The sequence below is a fragment of the Sus scrofa genome, chromosome 1 (assembly GCF_000003025.6).
Source record: "Sus scrofa isolate TJ Tabasco breed Duroc chromosome 1, Sscrofa11.1, whole genome shotgun sequence".
In the NCBI taxonomy this organism is placed as follows: Eukaryota; Metazoa; Chordata; class Mammalia; order Artiodactyla; family Suidae; genus Sus; species Sus scrofa.
In genome coordinates, this window is record NC_010443.5 from 75,183,565 (window position 1) to 75,208,726 (window position 25,162).

The window sequence follows — 25,162 nt, forward strand, 5'->3', positions numbered from 1 at the left end:
ATTCCATGGGTGCGGCAAAAAAAAAAAAAAAGAAAAGAAAAGAAAAAAAAAAAAGAAAAGAAAGAAAAGAAAAGAAAAAAGAAAAGAACGTATAAGACACAAATTCTCTTTCTTGCTCCAGAATAATTTTATACCAGTCATTTGAATTCTGTTGCTCACTTTTGCTGTCTCTTTTCTGAACCCTCCTTATTTCATGGGTTAGTTAATGAGAAAATGTTATAGTATCTACTGAATAATTTGGTTCTATCATGATTCTGTGAGGTACTTTTGAAGATACCATTTAGTCACATATACCAGAGTGGTTATGTACTAAAATGAAATGAACTTAAATACATGAACAATAAAATCTTTAATCCTTTTTAATAGGACTGTCTCCTTTTTCTTCCTTTACTCTTCTCCACTGGAAATATGATTTTCTATGTATGCCATAAGGATACTTTAGACAATTTTCTCTTTATTTCAGTTATTAGTTGTTATTTATCAGTTACTTATCTCATAGTATTTTGATAGCTGTCTTCTGTGTAGAGCTGCTTTGAAAATTCTCCGTATAGAAATTACCTGAAGTCTGTTCTGTGGAAGGTTAATTTCTCAGGAGGATTCATCAAAATGGTTTCTGTTGCAAATAAGTTTGGGAAATGCATGCTCTATCCTTCTTTTGGAAATTCACAATGATAGTGCAGGTGAAAAAGTTGGTAAATGTTGTTTAACCAATTTTCCCAAATTTATTTGGCTGGAAATCTATTAAATTTAGGGAGTGACTACAGTTAATATCCTATAAAATTAGTATCCCATAGGACACATCATGGTAAATACTGTATGAGCCATACATGAGATGTAGATCTATAATCTTTAAATAGTAGAATAATAAATATTTATTTTTATTAAGTCACATTATCTTTATAATTTCTTTTCTTCCTTTACAGCATGACTCATCTTCAGTCATTCCCTTCCCCTAGGCCAATGTTTTTATTCATTTAGCTCATCTTTATTGAGCCTTTAGGGAACATATGCTAGAAACACAAAGATGAATAAGATGAAGTTCTGGATATTGAAGACCTAACAGATTTGATGGAGCAGGGGAACCGTCTATAGGGAATAGCCAGCCCCTCACACCTTTGTGTAGCTGTAGAGATCCATGATTAGCATTTTGCATTTATTCATTTAGTAGCATGAGAAAAATGTTCTCAGTATATGTTTTTATGAAGACTTTATTCATTGAACCTAAGATGCCAAAGATTGTAAGGCACAGTATTCCTTTGTGTACCACAGTGAAAGAAAAAAAATGTTGCCAAATATAATTTAAAGTTGAATCTTGATTCCAAGTAAGTAAAATGTATACATTGTTATAATAAATGTTAGTTAACTATTAGACTTAAATGTGTTGTTTTATTTATTTCTACTTTGATTGGATTAAGTCCAACAAATGCTTATTGAATGACTATCATATAATAAAGCCAGTGGATAGCAGAATAATGAATAAGATATGGCGTCTGCTCTTAAAGGCCTATAGAGGAATATAGATATGTGCAGACTTTGCTAAAATTGTTTCTTAAAGCAGCTTAATTAGATCACACAAACTATAATTAACAAATATGGTAAATATAATGCTAAATTAATGACAGTTGATGGCTTTGTAAAAGTTAAAAATTATCAATTTCAAAAACCATCTATTGTTAATTTTTTATTATTTCAGTATTAGAGACAGTTGGGGGCTTAGTGGATAGGAAGGAGAAATGGAAGGAGATATTTATTTTTGAGTTTTTAAAGGAGAGAATAGAATTTTTTTAAAAAATATTTTATGTTGTTTTCAATTGATATCCTCACAGTAGTGTATTTGAAAGGGGAAAATAATTCTGGTAGTTCAATTTTTTTTTTTTGAAAATTTAGTGATTAAATTATACTCACGAAACATATTTCTCTGTGTATGGGTTTATACAAGGGAAAAATGTTAACCTTTCAGTTGGCATCTGTCTGCCTCTGCACTTGTATTAGCTGGCCCACTCGCTATCAGTTTATGAACTCTGGGAATGCAAACTTATTTCAGTATTGGCTCAAATAAATAACATTAGGAAAATAAATTTGTTAATATTTTTTTAATCTGAAGGAAAAAATTGGGTCATTTATGATTTATGGAAAGGAGTGCAGAAACAGAAAGGGTACCATATTTTGAGTCTGGAGACCTGATTCAAATTCTGTTTTTTCTATTTATTTGACATTTGACCTTAGACAAGTCACTTAATCTCTGTGCCTATTTCCTCATGTTATAAAATGACTGTAAATAAAAGTGATGCCACTTTTTAAGCTTGTTAGGACAAAATTTGATGTGCAAAGCCTTTGTAAATTATGATACTTTTCAAGTATTTGATAATTTTTAGATTTTGCCCTTTAGTGCAGATATGAAGAATATACTATATAAGACTACATGCATTTTGCAGAGTTGAGTTTCACAGTTTTGATTTATCTGTATTTGTATGAACTTTAGTTAAAAAAAAAAAAAAGGAAATTTGTTTTAGGTATTTCCTAGAATCTTTTTTTTTTTTTTTTTTTTTTTTTTTTTTTTTTTGTCTTTTTGCCATTTCTTGGGCCGCTGCCGAGGCATATGGAGGTTCCCAGGCTGGGGTCTAATCAGAACTGTAGCCACCGGCCTACGCCAGAGCCACAGCAACGTGGGATCCGAGCTGTGTCTGCAACCTACACCACAGTTCACGGCAACACCAGATCCTTAACCCACTGAGTAAGGCCAGGGATCGAACCCACAACCTCATGGTTCCTAGTCGGATTCGTTAACCACTGAGCCACGATAGGAACTCCAGTATTTCCTAGAATCTTATTTTCTTCCTTTTTAAGCATTTTAGAAATACTTTTATTAACAATGTAGTAGGCAAATTGATATATATGTTATCCTGTTAATGTACATATGTATAGTTTCTATTTTTTTCTAGGTCTGATTATTAGAAAGTTTTAATAAGTTAACCAAGGGAAATTTTATTTGTCTAAGATAGAATATTATAGATTGGAGAAATAGTCTCAAGACATGGTGAGAATTGTGAACTTCAGGACTTTGTCTCAGTCTGAGCAAAGCTCCAGTAATGTCTCAATTTAAAACAGCTCCAGATAGTTTGACGGTATGTATCAGAAGCATCAAAACTCTCTTTAACTTGGATTTCTCGTCATGGTGCAGCTGAAATGAATCTGACTAGGAACCATGAGGTTGCGGGTTTGATCCCTGGCCTCGCTCAGTGGGTTAAGGATCCAGCATTGCCATGAGCTGTGATGTAGGTCGCAGATTTGGCTCGGATCTTGCATTGCTGTGGCTGTGGCCTAGGCTGGCAGCAATAGCTCCAAATGGACCCCTAGCCGGGGAACCTCTGTATATCATGAGTGCGGCCCTAAAAAGACCAGACAAAAAAAACCCTCTCTTTAACTTAATACTGTTTCTGGACTGCATCCTAATAAAAAAAAATTGGTAATTTACATAAATTTTATTTGCTCCCACTAAGAATTATACTTTAAAAGAATATTTAATGATACAAAAATATTTATCATGTATTATTAAGTAGAAAGGCAATTTATGCAAACATTGAATGATACAATCCTTACTTTGCTTAAAATAATAAAAGGCTGATGTAATAGATTCTAAAAATATTAATATTTTAATCTTAGACTGCTAGAATTCATAGTGATTGTTATTTTCTTCTGTAATTTCCAAATTTTGTAGAATGAGCATGTATTACTTTTGTAATCAGGAAAAAAACAGTATATATTTTTTTTCCCACTGTACAGCAAGGGGATCAAGTTATCCTTACAGGTATACATTACAATTACATTTTTTCCCCCACCCTTTGTTCTGTTGCAACATGAGTATCTAGACAAAGTCCTCAATGCTATTCAGCAGGATCTCCTTGTAAATCTATTCTAAATTGTGTCTGATAAGCTCAAGCTCCCGATCCCTCCCACTCCCTCCCCCTCCCATCAGGCAGCCACAAGTCTCTTCTCCAAGTCCATGATTTTCTTTTCTGAGGAGATGTTCATTTGTGCTGGATATTAGATTCCAGTTATAAGTGATATCATATGGTATTTGCCTTTGTCTTTCTGGCTCATTTCACTCAGTATGAGATTCTCTAGTTCCATCCATGTTGCTGCAAATGGCATTATGTCATTCTTTTTTATGGCTGAGTAGTAGCCCATTGTGTATATATACCACATCTTCCTAATCCAATCATCTGTTGATGGACGTTTATGTTGTTTCCATGTCCTGGCTATTGTGAATAGTGCTGCAATGAACATGCGGGTGCAAGTGTCTCTTTTAAGTAGAGCTTTGTCCGGATAGATGCCCAAGAGTGGGATTGCAGGGTCATATGGAAGTTCTATGTATAGATTTCTAAGGTATCTCCAAACTGTTCTCCATAGTGGCTGTACCAGTTGCATTCCCACCAGCAGTGCAGGAGGGTTCCCTTTTCTCCACATCCCCTCCAGCACTTGTGATTTGTGGATTTATTAATGATGGCCATTCTGACTGGTGTGAGGTGGTATCTCATGTAGTTTTGATTTGCATTTCTCTTATACTCAGCGATGTTGAGCATATTTTCATGTGTTTGTTGGCCATCTGTATATCTTCTTTGGAGAAATGTCTATTCAGGTCTTTTGCCCATTTTTCCATTGATTGATTGGCTTTTTTGCTGTTGGGTTGTATTAAGTTGTTTATATATTCTAGAGATAAGCCCTTGTCCTTGCATCATTTGAAACTATTTTCTCCCATTCTGAAAGTTGTCTTTTTGTTTTCTTTTGGGTTTTGCTGTGCAAAAGCTTTTCAGTTTGATGAGGTCCCATGGGTTTATTTTTGCTCTAATTTCTATTGCTTTGGGAGACTGACCTGAGAAAATATTCATGATGTTGATGTCAGAGAGTGTTTTGCCTATGTTTTCTTCTAGGAGTTTGATGGTGTCCTGTCGTGTATTTAAGTCTTTCAGCCATTTGGAGTTTATTTTTGTGCATGGTGTGAGGGTGTGTTCTAGTTTCATTGCTTTGCATGCAGCTGTCCAGGTTTCCCAGCAATGCTTGCTGAATAGACTTTCCTTTTCCCATTTTATGTTCTTGCCTCCTTGTCAAAGATTAATTGACCATAGGTGACTGGGTTTATTTCTGGGTTCTCTATTCTGTTCCATTGGTCTGTCTGTCTGTTTTGATACCAGTACCACACTGTTTTGATGACTGTGGCTTTGTAGTATTTCTTGAAGTCTGGGAGAGTTATGCCTCCTGCTTGGTTTTTGTTTCTCAGGATTGCTTTGGCGATTCTGGGTCTTTTGTGGTTCCATATAAATGTTTGGATTGTTTGTTCTAGTTCTGTGAAAACTGTCTTGGGTAATTTGATAGGGATTGCATTGAATCTGTAGATTGCTTTGGGTAGTATGGCCATTTTTACAATATTGATTTTTCCAATCCAGGAACATGGAGTATCTTTCCATTTCTTTACATCTTCTTTGATTTCTTTGATTAAAGTTTTATCGTTCTCGGCATATAGGTCCTTTACCTCTTTGGTCAGGTGTATTCCGAGGTATTTGATTTTGTGAGGTGCAATTTTAAAAGGTATCGTATTTTTGTATTCCTTTTCTAATATTTCATTGCTGGTATACAGAAATGCAACTGACTTCTGAGTGTTAATCTTATATCCTCCTACTTTGCTGAATTTATTAATCAGTTCAAGTAGTTTTTGGGTTGAGTCCTTAGGGAAAAAACAGTATTTTATATATATATAAAAAATATATATATACTTTTTTTTTTGGTCAATCCTCTTTCCAAATTCTCTAGTCTCTCAGCTAGTACTGTAATGTACCATGGATTTATATATAATGTAAGTATGAGAAGTTGTTAGCAGTATTCATGTACATAAGAATAATATTATCAATGATTGAACTTATCATTGCAGATGCCTTTGGGTTTTCTGTTTGGTTTTGCCATAATACAACCCTTGTCTGTCCTTCAGTGAACTGTAGTTTGCAGCCAATAGGAAGTTTTTAGTTCAGGAATGAAAGTTGGTCAGATTAAAATAGGCTTAAGCTGTCTTAGCCAGGGCTCATCTAAGCCAAACTGACAAACTTGGCTAGTTACTATAATGAAAGCAGCAATGGAAGGTGAACCCCACTTTTGGTGGGACACCAAATTAAAACTAGTTTAGAACAAGTTCAGAGCTCCATGTTGGTTAGGCATTGCATTTATTTCACTTGAGACTATTACCTCTTCCTCTTTCCTACCTCCATTTCCTTTTTTTTCTTTCTTTCTTTTTTTTTTTTTTCCTTTTTCTTTTTTTAGGGCCACACTCATGGCATATGGAGGTTCCCAGGCTAGGGTTTAAATCAGAGCTGTAGCCACTGGCCTGTGCCACAGCCACAGCATCGCCAGATCCGAGCCACGTCTGAAACCTACACCACAGCTCACAGTAATACCAGATCCTTAACCCGCTGAGAGAGTCCAGAGATCGAACCTGTGTCCTCATGGATGCTAGTCAGATTCGTTTCTGCTGAGCCACAGTGGGAATGGCGCCCAACCTCCATTTCTTATCACAAAGTCTGGCACATGTTAGGCACTTAGCAGACGGTATTGGAATTGAAGTGGAATGAGAACTGAAAATTATACAGATTCCTAACATTAGTTTTACTGAAAAGTCATTTCAGGCTTGAATGAAGCAAGTTACATAAGACACAATCACAAGTGTAGTCTCTGGATGTAAGAGAAGTTCTTAAGAGCAATAACAATATCTCATATTTAGTCATCATAATAGGGTCTTCTCTGTGCCTCTTGTGGTTTAGCTGCTAGTGGTATATTGGAAGGCCCGCAGCACTTTCAGCATTTGGCAGAGTCACCTAGAAGTGAAGTATGCACATTGGAAATTAATGAAGAAGTGGAAAATTTAAGAAGAGGGTAATACAAATTTTCATAGATGCACTTTAGGTAAAATTTATTTTTATCATCATAACTGAGCTTTGACCTCAACTAGGTAGGAAAATCAGGTTTTGTCCTTTTGCCCTCTGTGCTATTCAAAAACATATGCTGTTTCTCATGTTAAGACCTTAACAGCTGTGCCAACAAGTCCAGTTTGAAAAAGGCAAGAGCTTAATGGTGTCTCTTTACAGATCCTCTGTCAACAACTCTGTCCATCAATAGATGATTTCAGCCCTTTAGAATAGTTGTTCATTTCAGACAGGTCAAAAGTTTGTATGGTTAAGGTACTGTAGCTCGCTAATAAGAATAAGAGTTTGAATTATGAATATGGAGCTCTGGATGCTAAGGAGAGCAATGTTATGACAAGCCTAGGTGTGTTGCATTTTGAAGAATAACTCAGACACTTCTGTTAGTGACTAGAACCCTCTTTTGTCTGAATGGCATAGACATTGTCCTTTTACTTCATATTGAGATGACTTGTCACTAGGATTTATCTTGGAACTTCACATAGCTTTTGGGCTTTTAAGTCATTTTAGTTTAGTAGTGCTAAGGTTACAGAGATGAATGAGACTTGATCCCTGTTCTCAAGGCTTTCCATTAACGAGGAAGACGTAAACATACTATTTCAGTATACTAAGCATATAGGTATGCATAGAGGAGAGTTATTTAACCCAATCTCAGGAAACCAGGAAAGGGAAATATTCATGGACAAATTGATAAACTGTGAGTTGCATGATAGATGTGAGTATTCTAGGAAGAGAGAACAATATGAACACTAGAAACATACTCATTCCATATAGACAGGAGAAAGAAGGTAGATTGGTAGAGAAGGGGTCATGGAAGATCCCACATGCCCTGTGAACATGTTTGATCTTTATCCTGAAGGTAGTAAGGAGTCACTGAAAAGTTTTTTAAGCATTGGAGTGACATGGCTGTATTGTAATATTAGGTAGATCAATCTAGAGGCAGAGAAAAGTATAGTTTTAGTGGGACAAGATCAGTGTCAGGGAAATCACTTTTTTTTTTTTTTTGTCTTTTCTAGATCCTCACTGCGGCATATGGAGGTTCCCAGGCTAGGGGTGGAATCAGAGCTGTAGCCACTGGCCTATGCCAGAGCCACAGCAACATGGGATCCGAGCCATGTCCGAGACCTATACCACAGCTCACGGCAACACCAGATCCCCAACCCACTGAGCAAGGCCATGGATCGAACCTGCAACCTCATGGTTCCTAATCGGATTCATCAACCTCTGAGCCACGATGGGAACTCCAGGGAAATCACTTTAGAAGGCGATTGTAATAGTCCAGGACAAAAAAAAAAAAAGAAAAAATTTGGCGAGAGCCTAGGCTGGTACATCAGGGGTGATAAGAATGAGACAGTACAGGTGTTTCAAGAAGTGATTTAGTTATTGAAATCCTCAGGATTTGAGGGTTGAGGAGAGGGATGATACCATTAAGTGAGATTAAAAAATGTAGGAAGATGAGTTCTTGTTGTGTCTCAGTAGGTTAGGAACCTGACAGTGTCTGTGAGAATGAGGGCTTTTTCCCTGGCCTTGCTCAGTGGGTTTAGGATCAGCTGGGGTGTAGGTTGCAAATGAGACTCGGATCTGGAGTGGCTGTGGCTGTGGAATAGGCCAGCAGCTGTAGCTCCGATTCAACCCCTAGCCCAGGAACTTCCATAGGCCACAGTGTGGCCCTGAAAAGAAATAAAGTGAAGTAAATTTTTAAAAATTTAAATGTAGGAAGAAATAGAGTTTTTAGGGGGGTGATATATTAAAATTTGGATATGAATTTGAGGTACCTTTAGGACATTTGTGTAAATATGAACTCTTAAAATTCAGAGAAATATTAGTCAGTACTTGATAAGAAATAAATTATCATCTTGAGTAGAAATAAAAACAAATATATTAGGGCAATCCCCAAAGTAATATTGTCACTTGAGGAGGTATAAGTATGGAGAAGTCTTTTGGTATAAAAATTGGGTTTGTATAGCAGCAGTATGAAGTTACTATAAGTAAGTTAAATATTATGGGGAATGGAGCACAAAGTCATTTTATATACCATTTATAAATTATCTGTTTGGAAACTATAGGATATAGTATGATGTAGTATTAAGACAATACTGGATATAATTTGGGATTCGATATTTCAAAGGGGATTTTTGGATTTTGTGGTTTCTCAAAAATCACAAAATTTTTGTTCATTGTGGACATCAATGATTATACTAACAAAATTTCAAATGTGATAGTCAAAATATAAAGACTTTTTACGAGTTCCTGCCATGGCTTAGTAAGTAGTTAACGAACCCAGTTAGTATCCATGAGGACATGGGTTAAGGATCTGGTGTTGCTGTGAGCTGTAGTGTAGGTCACAGATGTGGCTTGGATCCTGCGTTGCAGTAGCTGTGGCTATGGCTGTGGCCGGCAGCTACAGCTCCATTTCAGACCCTAGCCTGGGAACCTCTATATGCTGTGAGTGTGGCCCTAAAAAGACAAAAGACCAAAACAAATTTTTTAAATATCAGTACTATTTATTGAGTGCTTTCTATGAGTCATACTCTTTTCTAAGAATTTTGTATTAATTACATATAATTCTCTGAAATAAGGATATAGGCTTATTGTTTCCATTTTATAGGTAGGGGAAAACCATGAAAAATTTGAGAAACTTGCTTTGGATCACACGGGATTCACCCACGAGGAGTCTTGCCTCAGAGCCCACCCCTTAGTCACTATGTTATACTGTCTTTTCAAATGCAGGTTATAGGGACATTTGCTCACTAGGGAAAATGGAAATGCATTGTATGAACAAAAGACCCTGTACAAGTAACATTTTTAGAAATATAAAATGGGAGTTCCCATTGTGGCTCAGCAGCAATGAATCCAACTAGCATCCATGAGGACACAGGTTCCATCCCTGGCTTCGCTCAGTGGGTGAAAGATCTGGTGTTGCCATGACCTGTGGTGTAGGTCACAGACACAGCTCAGATCCCGCATTGCTGTGGTTTAGGCCGGCAGCTATAGCTCCAATTTGACCCCTAGCCTGGGAACATCCATATGCCCTAAAAAGAAAAAAAAATGGTAAGAACTTCAGAAATAGTTTAGTGTCAAGAATATATATATATATACACACACACATATATATTCTATATTCTATATAGAATTTTATATGTGTAAATAATTACAATGTAATATATATATAATTTAAAGAGAATTACATTGCTAAGTCAGAAGAATTAGGGAAATAGAAATATAGGAAGTTGAATTATTACAGAGAGGGAAGGGAATAGTCTATGTCAGAGAGTAATATATATAAAGGCTAAGATTTCAATAAGATATATATTAATATATATAAAGGCTAAGGTTTCCTGGGAAACTGAAATTCCCAGAAAAGGATGATAAAGAGTTTATTATCACTGCTCCTTCTACTACTGTATAGTTATATAATACTCTGTATTTTCCAAAGCTAAGAGGAAGGAAGTGACACCTATAAGCTATGTAACTGTCAGAAACAGGAAAGAACCCAGCTCTTATGATTTAATCCAGAGCTCTTTCCATTATATCATATTCCTTAGTAGAACTATGCAGATTCAGTCCTCAAATCCATAGAAATGGTAGGAGAAATACCTAAGGATTAGTTGATCATCACAAAATCCAGGAGAGTAGCAACAGCAATAGGGATGCAATGGTAAGGAATGAACCAGTAATGCTATAATTGAAAAGACTGCCAAGATCTGATTCTGATGGATCTTTCCTGATGATTGATATATATGACAGGAGAGTCACCAAAAGAAAGGTACTTAGGTATATTAATAACTGTTTTTCTTTCTGTTCTTAAGAATCTGGTGATGGTAGTTATCTTCAGAGAGGTGAGAGCAATAGATACAGTTGAGGATCATCCATCAGGGACCAAAAAATGTTTTATTTTGTGCTTTTCTGTGCTGTTTGTTTTGATAGATTACTTTTTTAAAAAACCGTCTTAGGAGTTTCTTTTTTTTTTATTTGATTTTATTTTTTTAAATCACATATGTAGTTGTATAATGATCATCACAATCCAATTTCACAGAATTTCCACCCCACAACCCAAGCACATCCCCCCCTCCCCCAAACAGTCTCCTCTGGAGACCATAAGTTTTCCAATGTCTGTGAGTCAGCATCTGTTCTGCAAAGAAGTTCAGTCCTTTTTTCAGATTCCACATGTCAGTGAAAGCATTTGATGTTGGTGTCTCATTGTATGGCTGACTTCACTTAGCATGATAATTTCTAGGTCCATCCATGTTGCTAAAAATGCTGGTATTTCTCCCCTTTTAATGGCTGAGTAATATTCCATTATGTATATGTACCACATCTTCTTGATCCACTCCTCCATCGATGGACATTTAGGTTGTTTCCATGTCTTGGCTATTGAAAATAGGCTGCAATGAACATCAGAGAACATGTGTCTTTGCGAGTCATGGTTTTCTCTGGATAGATGCCCAGGAGTGGGATTTCTGGAACAAATGGTAGTTCTATTTTGCGTTTTCTGAGGAATCTCCATACTGTTTTCCACAGTGGTTGCACCAATTTACATTCCCACCAACCCTGTACTAGGGTTCCTTTTTCTCCACACCCTCTCTAGCACTTATTGTTTGTAGACATTTTGATGATGGCCATTCTGATCGGTGTAAGGTGGCACCTCATCGTGGTTTTGATGTGCATCTCTCTAATGATGAGTGATGTTGAACATCTTTTCATGTGTTCTTTGGCCATCTGTATGTCTTCTTTGGAGAACTTTCTGTTTAGATCTTCTGCCCGTTTTTTGATGGGGTTTGTTTTTTTGGTATGGAGCTGCAGAAGATGTTTATAAATTTCAGAGATGAATCCCTTGACAGTTGATTCACTTGCAAAGATTTTATCCCATTCTGTGGGTTGTCTTTTTGTTTTGTTTAGGGTTTCCTTTGCTGTGCAGAAACTTTTCAGTTTAATTAGGTCCCATTTGTTCATTTTTGTTTTTATTGTCAATACTCTAAGAGGTGGGTCTGCAAAGATGTTGCTGTGGTTTATGTCAGAGAGTGTTTGGCCTATGTTTTCCTCTAAGAGTTTGATAGTGTCTGGTCTTATATCTAGGTCTTTAATCCATGTTGAGTTTATTTTTGTGTATGGTGTTAGGGAGTATTCTAATTTCATTCTCTTCCATGTGGCTGTCCAGTTTTCCCAGCACCACTTATTGAACGGGCTGTCTTTTCTCCACTATATATTCTTGCCTCCTTTGTCATAGATGAGTTGGCTGTAGGTGCCTGGGTTGAATTCTGGGCTTTCTATCCTGTTCCACTGATCTATATTTCTGTCTTTGTGCCAGTACCATGTGGTTTTGATGATTGCTTCTTTGTAGTATAGTCTGAAGTCTGGGAGCCTGATTCCTCCAGCTCCATTTTTCTTTTTCAGGATGTCTTTGGCTAGTCTGGGTCTTTTGTGCTTCCAAACAAACTCTAAAATATTTTGTTTGGGTCCTGTGAAAAATGTCCTTGGTAATTTGATAGGGATTGTATTGAATCTGTAGATTGCCTTAGGTAGTAGTATAGTCATTTTGATAATATTGACTCTTCCAGTCCAAGAGCATGGTATGTCTTTCCATCTGTTTGTGTCTTATAGTTTTCAGAGTATAGGTGTTTTGTCTCTTTAGGTAAGTTTACTCCTGGGTATTTTATTCTTTTGGATATGATGGTACATGGGGTTGCTTCCTTAATTTCTCTTTCTGATCTTTCATTGTTAGTGTATAGAAATGCCATCATTTCTGTGTATTGATTTTGTATCCTGTGACTTTGCCAAATTCATAGATGAGCTCTAACAGTTTTCTGGTAATAAGTGTTTCTATATAATGGGATTATGGGCCATACTAAAAAAATTTTAAATTAAATATCATATAGTGTATAAGCTGTAGTAAATTTATCCCAAGAGTTACTGAGTAGGTTGACATTGACATTCAAAGTGAATTTTCTACAGATCCATGTAGAAACAAGGTTTTTATAATATGGTTGAACTAGCAGTGACACTATAAAACCATTATTCTCTTGTTTTTATGGGAAAGTGAATGTTAAATTATAGATAGGGATGTGGGAACTTCACCTTCTGCAGTCCTAGAAAATCCCTATACTCATGTATATGCATATATGTATACATTTGCTCCTGGGTAGGAAATAGCTTTCCTGAGTGAAAGAGGTACTCTGGCAGGGAGTTGCAATAGTGAGAATCAGACTAGAATTCTGATATCAATTGCTTTAGACAGATTGTGCTGTGAGAGGGACTTTGAGGACCTTCAAACACTAAAAGAGAGAAGCCAGCATTTTGGCTGCTTAACTGGTTTATTTGTAAGTCACAAATTTGAATCGGGGAACTCCTCACAGTGATCAATTAGTGGGTTTTTTTTTGGGGGGGGGTCATACCTGTGGCATATGGAAGTTCCCAGGCTAGATGTCGAATTGGAGCTACAGCTGCTGGCCTACATGATAGCTCACAGCAATGCCAATCCTTAACTCACTGAGCAAAGGCCAGGGATTGAACACTCATCCTCATTGATCCTAGTTGGGTTCGTTAACCACTGAGCCACAAAGGAAACTCCCAATTAGTGCTTACTTTCACTCTAAAGCCTTTTAGTTCTCTAACAATCTGTTTGGATGATGTGCTTGCTATTCAATGAAGTTGCAGTTTTATAAGATCCCAGAGCAATTACGGTATGTAATTTGTGCAGTGTTTGTACTATACTTGGAAAAGATGGAAAGTGCATGCTGAACTAGGAATACACTGTTTGTATGAAAAAATATCAAAATGGTAAAGGAATTTTTTTTCATGGTGGCACTGTTGAGAAGGGATCAAATTTTTTTTTTTAAGGGCCAGGGTATTCTGGATATAATGAAAATACTAAGGTAGTATGTTTGTGTCCTGTGAGTGAAAAAAAGAATACTGAATGTTGGACTAGGACTATAAATCATCATCCTTGACAAGAGCAAAGCTTGCTCTTCCTCCTGTTGTATCAGAACAGTTCCCAGGGCCTGTGAATTTTGCAATCTAGTTCTCAAAGTCCCAGAAAATGCTAAAGCATTTACATGGACTCTGGGGTACATGTGGTCTGATCTCACTTGTTGGTTGTTTTGTTTGTTTTATGTTTTTTACGGATAAGACTTTTTATGTATAGAGGAATTATTTAAAATGGTTAATGTGATGGGAGGGAAAATAACTTTTATAATTTTTGATCTTTAATAGTTTCTTACTTTTAAAAACAAATCAATACCTATGTGAAATTATGTATGAAGTATCTTAGAGAACCAGAAAATAGCCCCTTCATCCCAAAGTTTCTGGGCATTCAGAGTAGTTGTTATGCATTATATTTAGTGTATTTCAGTGATTCTAAGGCATGTTTTTTTTCACATTTAAAAACATTTCTAAAATAGCGATACATCTTATAATAATTATTGCCTGGATTGAAGTCAAGTTACTTCAGAAAGGACTGGCATTTGCATCTAGCCGTCGTTTGTGTTACTATCAATCTGAGACTTAAATTATCTGTTTGAGAGTTGTGGCTTTTGTGTTTTGTTTACGTTTTATATCCCACTGGTAGTGTGAATTCTGACTATAAAGCTGTATAAGAACTGTCTTTTGGATAAAATTCCCTTTACCCAGTGCCCAGTACTTGAAAGGTAGAGATTTTTCAGATTTTCTTGTGATCTCTTTCTGCATGGTGGGTTTAGTTTCCATTTATTCTACACTGAATCTGCAGCCCTTCTGTTGTTCTAGCTTTACATGAGAGGGCTCCCATTTTTTTCTTCTTGTGGTACATAAAAGAATAATGCATTTTATAATAGATGGTGGCTTAGATTTGATAAAATATCCATCAGATGCTTGCTTGGGCCTGTACCATACTTCTTCAGAACTTTACTCATATAGACACATTTTTAATGAACTCAATGTCATTGTTACACATTTCTTTGCACATTCTTCATCAGGAATCTTCAAATGTTTATTTGCATAAAAAAACAATTGGGGAATGAAATTATGTATTTTTAGGCCTTATCACCAGAGATTCTATTTCTGTGGACCTGAGTGATGGCCAGAAATCTTCACTTTTTAAAAAATATCCTCAGTGTATTTAAACCTAAGTGATTCAGGGAAGGACCATCCCTAAAGAAAAACTGCATACTCTATTTTAAGTGAATATTCATGGCTTCAGCTGCCATCTGTATATACTGATGATTTTCAAATCCTTATAGTTAGTCTAAACCAATTTTTTTTAGGATGACAGAATCACCTGTACAACTGAAATGTCTCTATTAAAGGCAGAATACACTCTGATTTGGAGTGCATAAGCTCAAGTTCCAGTTTAGCCACTTAATAACTATGTGACCTTTGGCAAAGTTAATTAACTTTTCAGTTGCCTCATGTAAAATGAAATTAATATAAATACCTCATTTGGTTGCCTTGGCGATTCAGTGGATCAACACAGGTAAATTTCTTTGGTACATAATTAGCTCAGTATAGGTGGTACCTGTTTTTATATTGTTATTGCCCCACAAGCACTTTAAACATGTCTAAGGAGTATGTATTGTGGCTCAGTGAGGATGAGGGTTCTATCTCTGGCCTTGCTCAGTGGGTGAAGGATCCCGCATTGCTTCAAGATTCAGCATAGGTTGCAGATATGGCTCGGATCTGGCATTGCCATGACCGTGGCACAGGTCGGCAGCTACAGCTCCAATTTGACATGTAGCCCAGGAATTTCCATATGCCGCCCTAAAAAGAAAAAACAAACGTCTGAAATGAACCTCCTCAGAATCTATTTTCTTCTTTGACTAGAGGTTTATTTAATTTTCCCCAATTAAGTTTCCTCACCCAATCCATATACTTTATGATTTATCAATATCCTAATTATCTCTGACTTGTCCCCTTCTTTTCATTCCCACTTCTGTAGCATTCTGTAATAGCCTCCTACCTGGATTTCTAGCCAGGCCATGGTTGTTTTTCTCCATTCTAACTCACAGAAATCTTTATCAAAGGCAACGTGATACTGCTACTCCTCTGCTGGGTAGCTCGTGTTGCCTATGGGATAAAATCCAAACACCTGTGCCTGGCATACAGGGCTTCTCAGCTCTGGTTTCTGCCTCCTCTTCTGCAGTAGTCAGGCACATTTGCAATCTTCTAGCTATGTGCATTTCATGTAGTAGCTTGCCCAAAACACCAGATCCTCTCCTGCTTTCATAACTTCGCAAAAATAAGCAATATAGCTTATTGCTTGTTGGTTACAAGAATGAAATTTAGAGCCAGACTGCCTGTGTCCAAATCCTATTTTAATTGTGTTACTTTGGGCAAAACCACAGTTTTTCTGTGCCACAGTTTACTCATCTTTAAAATGGGAATAATCGTGCCTCATTGAGTTGTTATGTGGATTTTAGTAAATTAATTCACATAGTAAGTATTCATTAAATGTGAGGTATTGTTATTTTTATCACCATGCCATTTCTTTTGCTTGTACAGTTGATCTTCTTCTCTTCCAATTCTCTTACTTTCTTTAGCCTATCAAATTCTTCTCATCCTTCATTTTTCAGTTAAAGAACTAGATCCTCCAGGAATCCATCTCTGAAGTCCCCATGCACATTGTTTATATGCACCCCCACCCCCAGCTCCATAGCGATCTTTGTGGTATAATTAAGTTATGAATGTTTTAAGGATCACTAGGGACTATATTTTGCATCTTTGAATGGCTAATGAATGAAACTTGATTGCCTTATCATTTCTTGTTATTGGTTGGGAAAGCAATTAGAAAGGGGAGGGATATTCTACTAGAATCAAGTAAAGCTCATAAACTGGCTGAAAGAGAAGAGATAACAAGAAGTGAAAAGACAGAAAACAAAATCTATAACAGTCTGGAACTTTCCAGTGAAAGGGCAAACAGTCCAACAACTGTGCTTCTGTAAGTATCATAAAGCATAATTGAGGTCATCCCAAAAGGTTAAATTGTGTTGAGTATATTCTACCTAAAAGGAAGAAAAGTAGGTTAAGCATTTTAGAAATATTTCTTTCCAAACTAGTTGAAATAAATTTTGGCAATTAAATAGGTACCATTTAGTTATTATTGTCCAATAGCTCTTTCTCCCTTAGGCATCCTGACTAATCAATACTTGCATAATTAATTCTGACTATTGAGTGTGCTCAATCTGTGGGAGGGGAAAAAAAAAAAAAAAGTAAAGGCGAAGGAGGATTTGTAGCAACTACTCTGAGTACTGTTCACTTTAAAATTCATTATATGTGGGAGTTCCCGTAGTGGCGCAGTAGTTAACGAATCCGACTAGGAACCCTGAGGTTGCAGGTGCGGTCCCTGCCCTTGCTCAGTGGGTTAACGATCCGGCGTTGCCGTGAGCTGTGGTGTAGGTTGCAGACGCGGCTCGGATCCCGCGTGGCTGTGGCTCTGACGTAGGCCGGAGGCTACAGCTCCGATTGGACCCCTAGCCTGGGAACCTCCATATGCCGTGGGAGCGGCCCAAGAAACGGCAAAAAGACAAAAAAAAAAAAAAAAAAAAAAATTCATTATATGTGGACTCAGTTTCTAAATTCTCTCTACATTTAATAAGTTTTCCAGCAGCCATTCTAAAGGATGTTGACCTAAAACAAATAGACTGCCAGATATTTCTCTAGCAAAGATGGGTTTATCTGGGATCAGCAGAAAATTACAGTTTGAAGTCTGCAATGATGTGAACCCTGTGCAAGTCCCTTCAGGGCAAGGAAGAAGAACTCTTTTGTAGAGGGGAAAAGGAAGTTGGGAGGGCTATAGTAAACAAAGAGTCTTTGGCTTTTCATTGGTTGAATCCTTGCCAGGAAAGAAAAGGAGTATTTCTTACTCTTGTTGGATTCAGCTGTGTCACAGAGCATGAGAGCTCCCCCTTTTGGTCTCCCTACTCTATTTTGAAGTTTCTGTTAATTTTTTTTTTTTTTTAGCAAGAGAAATGGTTAGAAACAGAGTTAAAAGTTCAACAGATAAATATAATAAACCCTTTCAAAATTACTTATTTAAAAGAAAGGACTTCCTAACAAAATATTTCCAGTAATACTTTAAAATTCTAATAGATATGATTTACTTCTTAAATAAAATATTAATGATGGCCATTCTGACCAGTGTAAGGTCATAGCTCATCGTAGTTTTGATTTGCATTTCTCTAATAATTAGTGATGTTGAGCATCTTTTCATGTGCCTGTTGGCTATCCATTGTGTCTTCTTTGGAGAAATGTCAGTTTAGGTCTTCTGTCCATTTTTCAATTGGATTTTTTGTTTTTTTCTTGTTGAGTTGTATGAGTTGTGTGTATACTTTGGAAATTAAGCCCTGTCAGTTGCATCATTTGCAAAGATTTTCTCTCATTCTGTGGGTTGTCTTTTCTTTTTTTTAAATGGTTTTCTTTGCTATGCAAAAGTTGAATTTGGTCTCATTGGTTTGTTTTTGTTTTATTACCATTATTGTAGGAGGTTGATCAAACAAGATGTTGCTGTGATTTATGTCCAAGAATTTTCTGCCTGTTTTCCTCTATGAGTTTTAATAGTATCTGGCCTTCTGTTTAGGTCTTTAATCCTTTTTTTTAGGTTTTTATTATTTCTATTATAGTTGATTGACATTCTGTCAATTTCTGCTGTACAGAAAGGAACCCAGTCTTACATATATATAAGAATATATATTATATATATATTCTTTTTTTCACATTATCCTCCATCACATTCTATCACAAGTGACCAGATAGAGTTCCCTGTGCTATACAGCAGGATCTCATTGCTTATCCACTCCAAATGCTATAGTTTACATCTACTAACCCAAAACTCCCAGTCCATATTACTCCCTCTCCCTCCACCTTGGCAACCACAAGTCTGTTCTCCAAGTCCATGACTTTGTTTCTTTGCTGTAGAAAGGTTAATTTGTGCCGTATATTAGATTCCGGATACAAGTGGTATCATATGGTATTTGTCTTTCTCTTTCTGACTTAACTTCACTTAGTATGAGTCTTTAGTTCCATCCATATTGCTGCAAAGGACATTATTTTGTTCTTTTTTTATGGCTGAGTAGTAGTCCATTGTGTATATATACTACATCTTCTTAACCCCTTCATCTGTTGATGGACATTTAGGTTGTTTCCATGTCTTGGCTGTTGTGAATAGTGTTGCAATGAACATAGGGGTGCATGTATCTGTTTCAAGGAAAGTTTTGTCTGGGTATATGCCCCAGGAGTGGGATTCATGGGTCCTACTGTAGTTCTATATTTAGTTTTCTGAGGGACCTCCGTATTGTTTTCCATAGTGGTCATACCAATTTACATTCCCACCAAGGGTGTAGGAGGGTTCCCTTTTCTCCACACCCTCTCCAGCATTTGTTATTTGTTGACTTGTTAATGATGGCCATTCTGACATTGTGAGGTGGTACCTCATAGTAGTTTTGTCTTTAACCCATTTTGAGTTTATTTTTGTGTATGGTGTTAGAGAATGTTCTAATTTCATTCTTTTATAGGTAACTGTCCAGTTTTCTCACTTATTGAGGAGACCACCTTTCTTCCACTGTATGTTCTTGCCTCCTTTGTCATAGATTAGTTGACCATAGGTGCTTGGGTTTATATTTGGGCTTTCTATCTTGTCCCATTGTGTGGAGAAAAAGGAACCCTCCTTCACTTTTGGTGGGAATGTAAATTGGTACAAATTGGTACCACCACTATGGAAAACAGTATGGAGGTTCCTCAGAAAACTAAATATAGAACCACTGTATGATCCAACGACTCCATTCCTGGGCATATATATACCAATAAAACTATAATTCAAAAAATACATGCACCCCTATATTCACTGCAGCGCTATTCACAACAGCCAAGACATGGAAACAACCTAAATGTCCATCAATGGATGAATGGATTAAGAAGATGTGGTATATATACACAATGGGCTACTACTCAGGCATAAAAAAGAATGAAATAATGCATTTGCAGCAACATGGATGCAACTAGAGACCCTCATACTAAGTGAAGTAAGTCAGAAAGAGAAAGACAAATACCATATGATATCACTTATATGTGGAATCTAAAACACGTCACAGATGAACCTATCTATAGAACAGCAACAGAGTCACAGACTTAGACAACAGACTTATGGTTGCCAAAGGCAGTGGGGGAGGGTGTGGGATGGAATGACAGGGAGTTGAGATTGGTAGGTGCAAACTATTACATTAGAATGGATAAACAATGAGGTCCTACTTTACAGCACAGGGAATTATATCCAGTTTCTTGGGATAGAACATGATGGAAGGTAGTAGGAGAAAGAGAATGTGTGTGTGTGTGTGTGTGTGTATACACACACATATGTATATATGTATGACTGGGTCAGCATGCTTTATGGCAGAAATTGACACAATGCTGTAAATCAACTATACTTTAATTTTAAAAAATGACTGCAAAAAATTATATTAAAAATGGTATGCAAAAGTATATACCAAGGTACAATATATGATATTTTTAAAACTTAGGATGGTATTTATAGAATTGTTGAATATAACCATAAAAAATTTTTTCTTACTGAATATCCAAGATAAACTGAAGGTAAAGATGATGGGAGAGTGTAATCTCAGATATTGTTAAATTTTAAACTTATTGTATTCAAGTTCAATAAGGAAAAATCTAATTTTCTAATTATTAGATAAAATGTTCATAAACCTAGTTATCTTAAATCTACAAATTGATATGTTTGCTTGGAAATTAAGTAGCTTTTATAGCATGGCATTGAAAATTAACTGTACACATAACAATTAGATGCTATATTATAATTATAAAATATTTATAAAAGATTGGCATTAGTTTCAACTCTTTCAAAAAAATAGGTATTGGAGTTCCTATTGTGTCTCAGGGGTAATGAACCCAACTAGTATCCATGAGGATGCAGGTTCGATCCCTGGCCTCAATCAGTGTGTTAAGTATCCTGCTTTGCTGTAAGCTGTGGTGTAGGTCGCAGACATGGCTTGTATGCCACGTTGCTGTGGCTGTGGTATAGGCCTGTAGTTGCAGCTCCAATTCAACCCCTGGCCTGGGAACCTTCATATGCCGTGAGTGCAGCCCTAAAAAGACAAAAGACAAAAAAAACAAAAAACCAAAAAACACCTAGGTATTATACTCAGGTAATCTTATTTCCTCTATTCTCCTTCATTTAGGATAAAGAGTTTGAAGAATGCTCAGTAAAATTTTAATAGTTATGAATAGGGAAACCAATTTTATTGGATATATTGCTAGCTAATTTATCCCCTGTGTTTTTTTCCCCCTCTGTCTCTTGATCTTTTTTCAACAGTGAGATTGCAAACTATTTCACCACAGAAGCCATGCCGTCTGTGTTTATTTCTACAGGGGATAGCATATTAGATGTAGGAAATAAAGAATTACTTGTTCTTACTTTGACTTCTTCGTTTCCACTTTTTCCTGCTTTTTTTCTTCTCCACTTCTCTGCTCATTCCTCTCTAGTCTCCTTTAAGGGTTTCTATTCCTCATTTGCCTCCTAACTGCTAGTGGCCTTCAGCGTTCTGAGCTCAACTTGTAATTCTTAACCTTTTAGTATTTTGCCTCAAGATGTCTGAGGGGCAACACAATGGACAGATAACATTGCTCTCTAGGAGTTCCCATTGTCCTCAGCGGGTTAAGAACCTGACTAGCATTCATGAGGATGGGGGTTTGATCACTGACCTTGCTCAGTGGGTTAAGGATCCTGCATTGCCTCAAGCTGTGGTGTAGGTCACAGATATAGCTAGGATCTGGTGTGGGTGTGGCTGTGACATGGCGGCTAGGGTTCCAATTTGACCCCTACCCTGGGAAACTCCATATGCCATGGGTGTGGCCTAAAAAGACCAAAAAAAATATTGTTCTCTAATGGACAAAGGCATTGCATGTCAACTACCCCTTTCCATGCATACGCATACTGAAAATTGCCAGGCTTAACACTCTCCTTGGAGATCTAATGGATAACCAAATCTGTATCTCTAGATCCAGCTCACTTAAACTCCAAACCTGTATTTCAATACATTTGTTGAATTTCTCTGTGCCTATAAGCACCTCAGGTTCAACGATGTCTAAAACAGAATTCATTGTTTTCCATCAGACTTGTATCTCATATCATTTCTTATTTCCATTAATGCCATCTCCATCTCTTTACTTGCCCAAGTGAAAATTTGGGGAGTGTTTTTAGTTCTCTTTTCTCCCTTATTTCACATATGTAGTTGCTTCCTAAGTCCTTTTTATTGTATCTTCCAAGAATCTTTCATGTTGATCTCATCCACTCTAGTCTTAATTAAGGCCTTATGTTTTTGCTTCAGTAACCTCTTAATTTGTCTCTCTGCCTACAATTTCTTTCCCCTCCAGTCTACTTCAGGGCCATCTGAATAAACTTCTCAGAATACCAACCTGATCACGTCATTCCCCTTTATATTCTTTATTAGCTTCCCACTGCCTGATCCTGTAAAATACAAACTCCTTGTGTGATACACAAAATTCTTTGTGGTTTGGTCCTTGCATACCTTTTTAGCCATCTCTTATTGACAACATTTTTTCACTGTGCTTCAGCAGATTTCACTAGGATCTGTCATGTCCCTCAGTGATTATACTTCTTTCTCCCCTGATTGTGTGTTTCCAAATTTTGTGTTCCTGTTGAGCCTCTTACTGTTTGCCTGTTTTGATCACTGTCTTTCATCTTTCCTCATTGTCTGGAAGCCTTGGTTAAACCATTTGTATTTAAGAGTAGGGCACTAAAAACTGATTGGAAACTCCAAATCCATCCAACCCATTCATTTTATTGTCTTTAGGATCTTTGTTAACTTGGGCTGGTCATATTCCCTCCATAAGGGTCTTCCCATCGCCACTTGGATATATGTAGACTACCAATATTCTGTGAACTGAATCTTTCTTCTTGTAGTCTGTATCCACCCTCACCTGTGCTGAGTGTCCCCCAGTTCAGGAAAAAAAAAAAAAAGTAAACTTCTAGTCTTCCCATATAGGGGTAAAGCAGTCTTCTGGCTAGATGGAGCTTAGGCACCTCTCTGTATTTTTTAGAAAGTTTCCTCCAGAAATTTCTCTAATACATGCCCTTTTAGCTGCTCTCTCACTCTCTTGCTCTCTCTCTGTCTGAACAGCACTACCAGTGTGCTAGAACTCTCAGTGTGCCTAAACCATGTTAGGGATCTCTGGCAGCTTCCCTCTTTGTTGGAATATACATCTTAACCAAAGCAAGGCAACTAGTGCCTCAGTCTTTTATAGGGATATTGATGAACCATTTCTCACTTATTTTTCTTTTTTCTTTTTTGGCCACCCCACGGTATATGGAGTTCCCAGGCCAGAGATCAAATCCAAGAACTGCCAGATCCTTAACTGTTCCAGGCCAGAGACGGAACCTGCGTCCCAGCGCTCCCAAGATGCTGCCAATCCTGTTGTGCCACAGTGGGAACTCCTCACTTTTTTAAAGTATTTTTTAAAAATTAAAGTATAGTTAACTTGCAGTGTTTCTTCAGTTTCTCTTGTATAGCAAAGGGACCCAATCACACACAGTTCCCTGTGCTATTTCTCACTTTTTGCTTATAATCCTCTCTCTTTCCAACCCCTATGTATGAATACATGGGTCAGAGATGCACTAGAATAACCACCACCATACTCTATTCAGAGTTACTCCACCTCTCCTCTTAAGGCTTTGATTTTGGATCAAGCTTTTTGTACTTCTTTCTTATTCCTTCAGTTTTTCCTCTTAGGATGTCTCAGTTCCTTTTTTTTTTTTTTTTAGGGCTGCACCCACGGCATATGGAGGTTCCCAGGCTAGGGGTCTAATCGGATCCACAGCTGCGGCCTACACCACAGCCACAGCAATGCCATATCTGAGCCGTGTCTGTGACCTATAGCACAGCTCACCGCAACACCGGATCCGTAACCCACTGAGTGACGCCAGGGATCGAACCCGCAGCCTCATGGTTCCTAATCAATTCGTTTCTGCTGCGCGACGATGCGATCTCCAGGATGTCTCAGTTCGTTGTGTAAATAAGCTTTGAGTGATTTTAAACACTTTTTTAAAATACAAAACTTGGTTGTAAGAGTTAAGCTAGAACCCCTCTTACAGTGAGAACCCCATGGTTTATTTTCTCTCATTTCTTTACTGTTTCCCTTCTTTTCTTCATCTGCTGATGAGTTGTTACTCTGCTTATGCCCACTTTCAAATGTGTTTACACATTTAATATAAATAAATTTTGGTCTACATTGAAGTCTTAGAGAATCATATCATATGGGTGGCTTGTGTTTCAAAGCCATGTTGTCTTTTAGAATATATACTTTCTCTTTGAACCCTGGAGTTACACTCTGTAGAGGGGTCTTAGGTAGTGAACTTATGATCAACTGAGAAACAAGCAGATTCACACCACCTAGGTAATGCTCACTCCAGAGCATGTACTCAATGAAAATTAGGCAGAATTATCTATATAGAGAAAGTAAATAGTCATTTTTATCTTTTTTATTGCTGAACTTATTATAGTTGAATTTGTGATAATTAACGTCATAAAGACACAATTTTACACTATATGACTATGTATTTATGTTAGTCTGATCTGAATTTTTGTCTAATTTCTTTTGTCATTCACATAGGAAAAAATGATGCTATATGTCATTCCTTTATTCTCTATAGATAATGGATTCTGAATTAATGCATAGTATAGTAGGAAGCTATCTTAACCCCCCAGAAAGAGTGTTCGTTCCATCATTCACCCAGAGTAATGAATCATCTCAAACTCACTACTCTGTGAACTTAGAAGTTACCTCTCCTAAAATGCTTCGGAGTCCAAATAACCAAGGTAATGCTAATATAAAACCTTATTTAAAATTAGGGGAATGGCACAAAGTATATTATACAAAGCTTTTCATTTTTACATAGAGAATAATATGATTGTATATTTAGCTAATCTTAACAAAACTGCCAACTTTGGCTCTGTTGCTTAAAATTTCTATAAGCTTATTTAAGTTATTTGACATTTGTTATTTTGGCTTTTTCATTATAAAATGAAAATTAATATAATAACCTATGGCCCTATGGCAGGTTTATCATAAAAACGTCATTAGAAAATAGGAAAATACTTTTCGAAGAATAAAAGGTCAGATTTGGAATCCTTGTAATAGGCAAGAGGATTAGGATACTCTAGTGAATTAAGCAGAATTGTGTCATATTCAAGGGTTAA

At 36.8% G+C, this 25,162-nt stretch overlaps 1 protein-coding gene across 13 annotated transcripts in view; it reads left to right on the forward strand.

The window, feature by feature from the left end:
* CEP57L1 (centrosomal protein 57 like 1) overlaps positions 1–25,162 on the forward strand; it is a 57,222-nt gene that overhangs the window by 12,576 nt on the left and 19,484 nt on the right. For 7 of the 13 annotated variants that reach the window (XM_005659368.3, XM_021090907.1, XM_021090896.1 and 4 more), the window contains exon 2: positions 24,616–24,781. The exons of the other annotated variants lie outside the window; for them this stretch is intronic. In XM_005659368.3, the coding sequence (XP_005659425.2) occupies positions 24,619–24,781 (163 nt within the window). In that variant the 5' untranslated portion in view covers positions 24,616–24,618. The remainder of the gene's footprint in view (positions 1–24,615; positions 24,782–25,162) is intronic. 13 annotated transcript variants of the gene reach the window in all.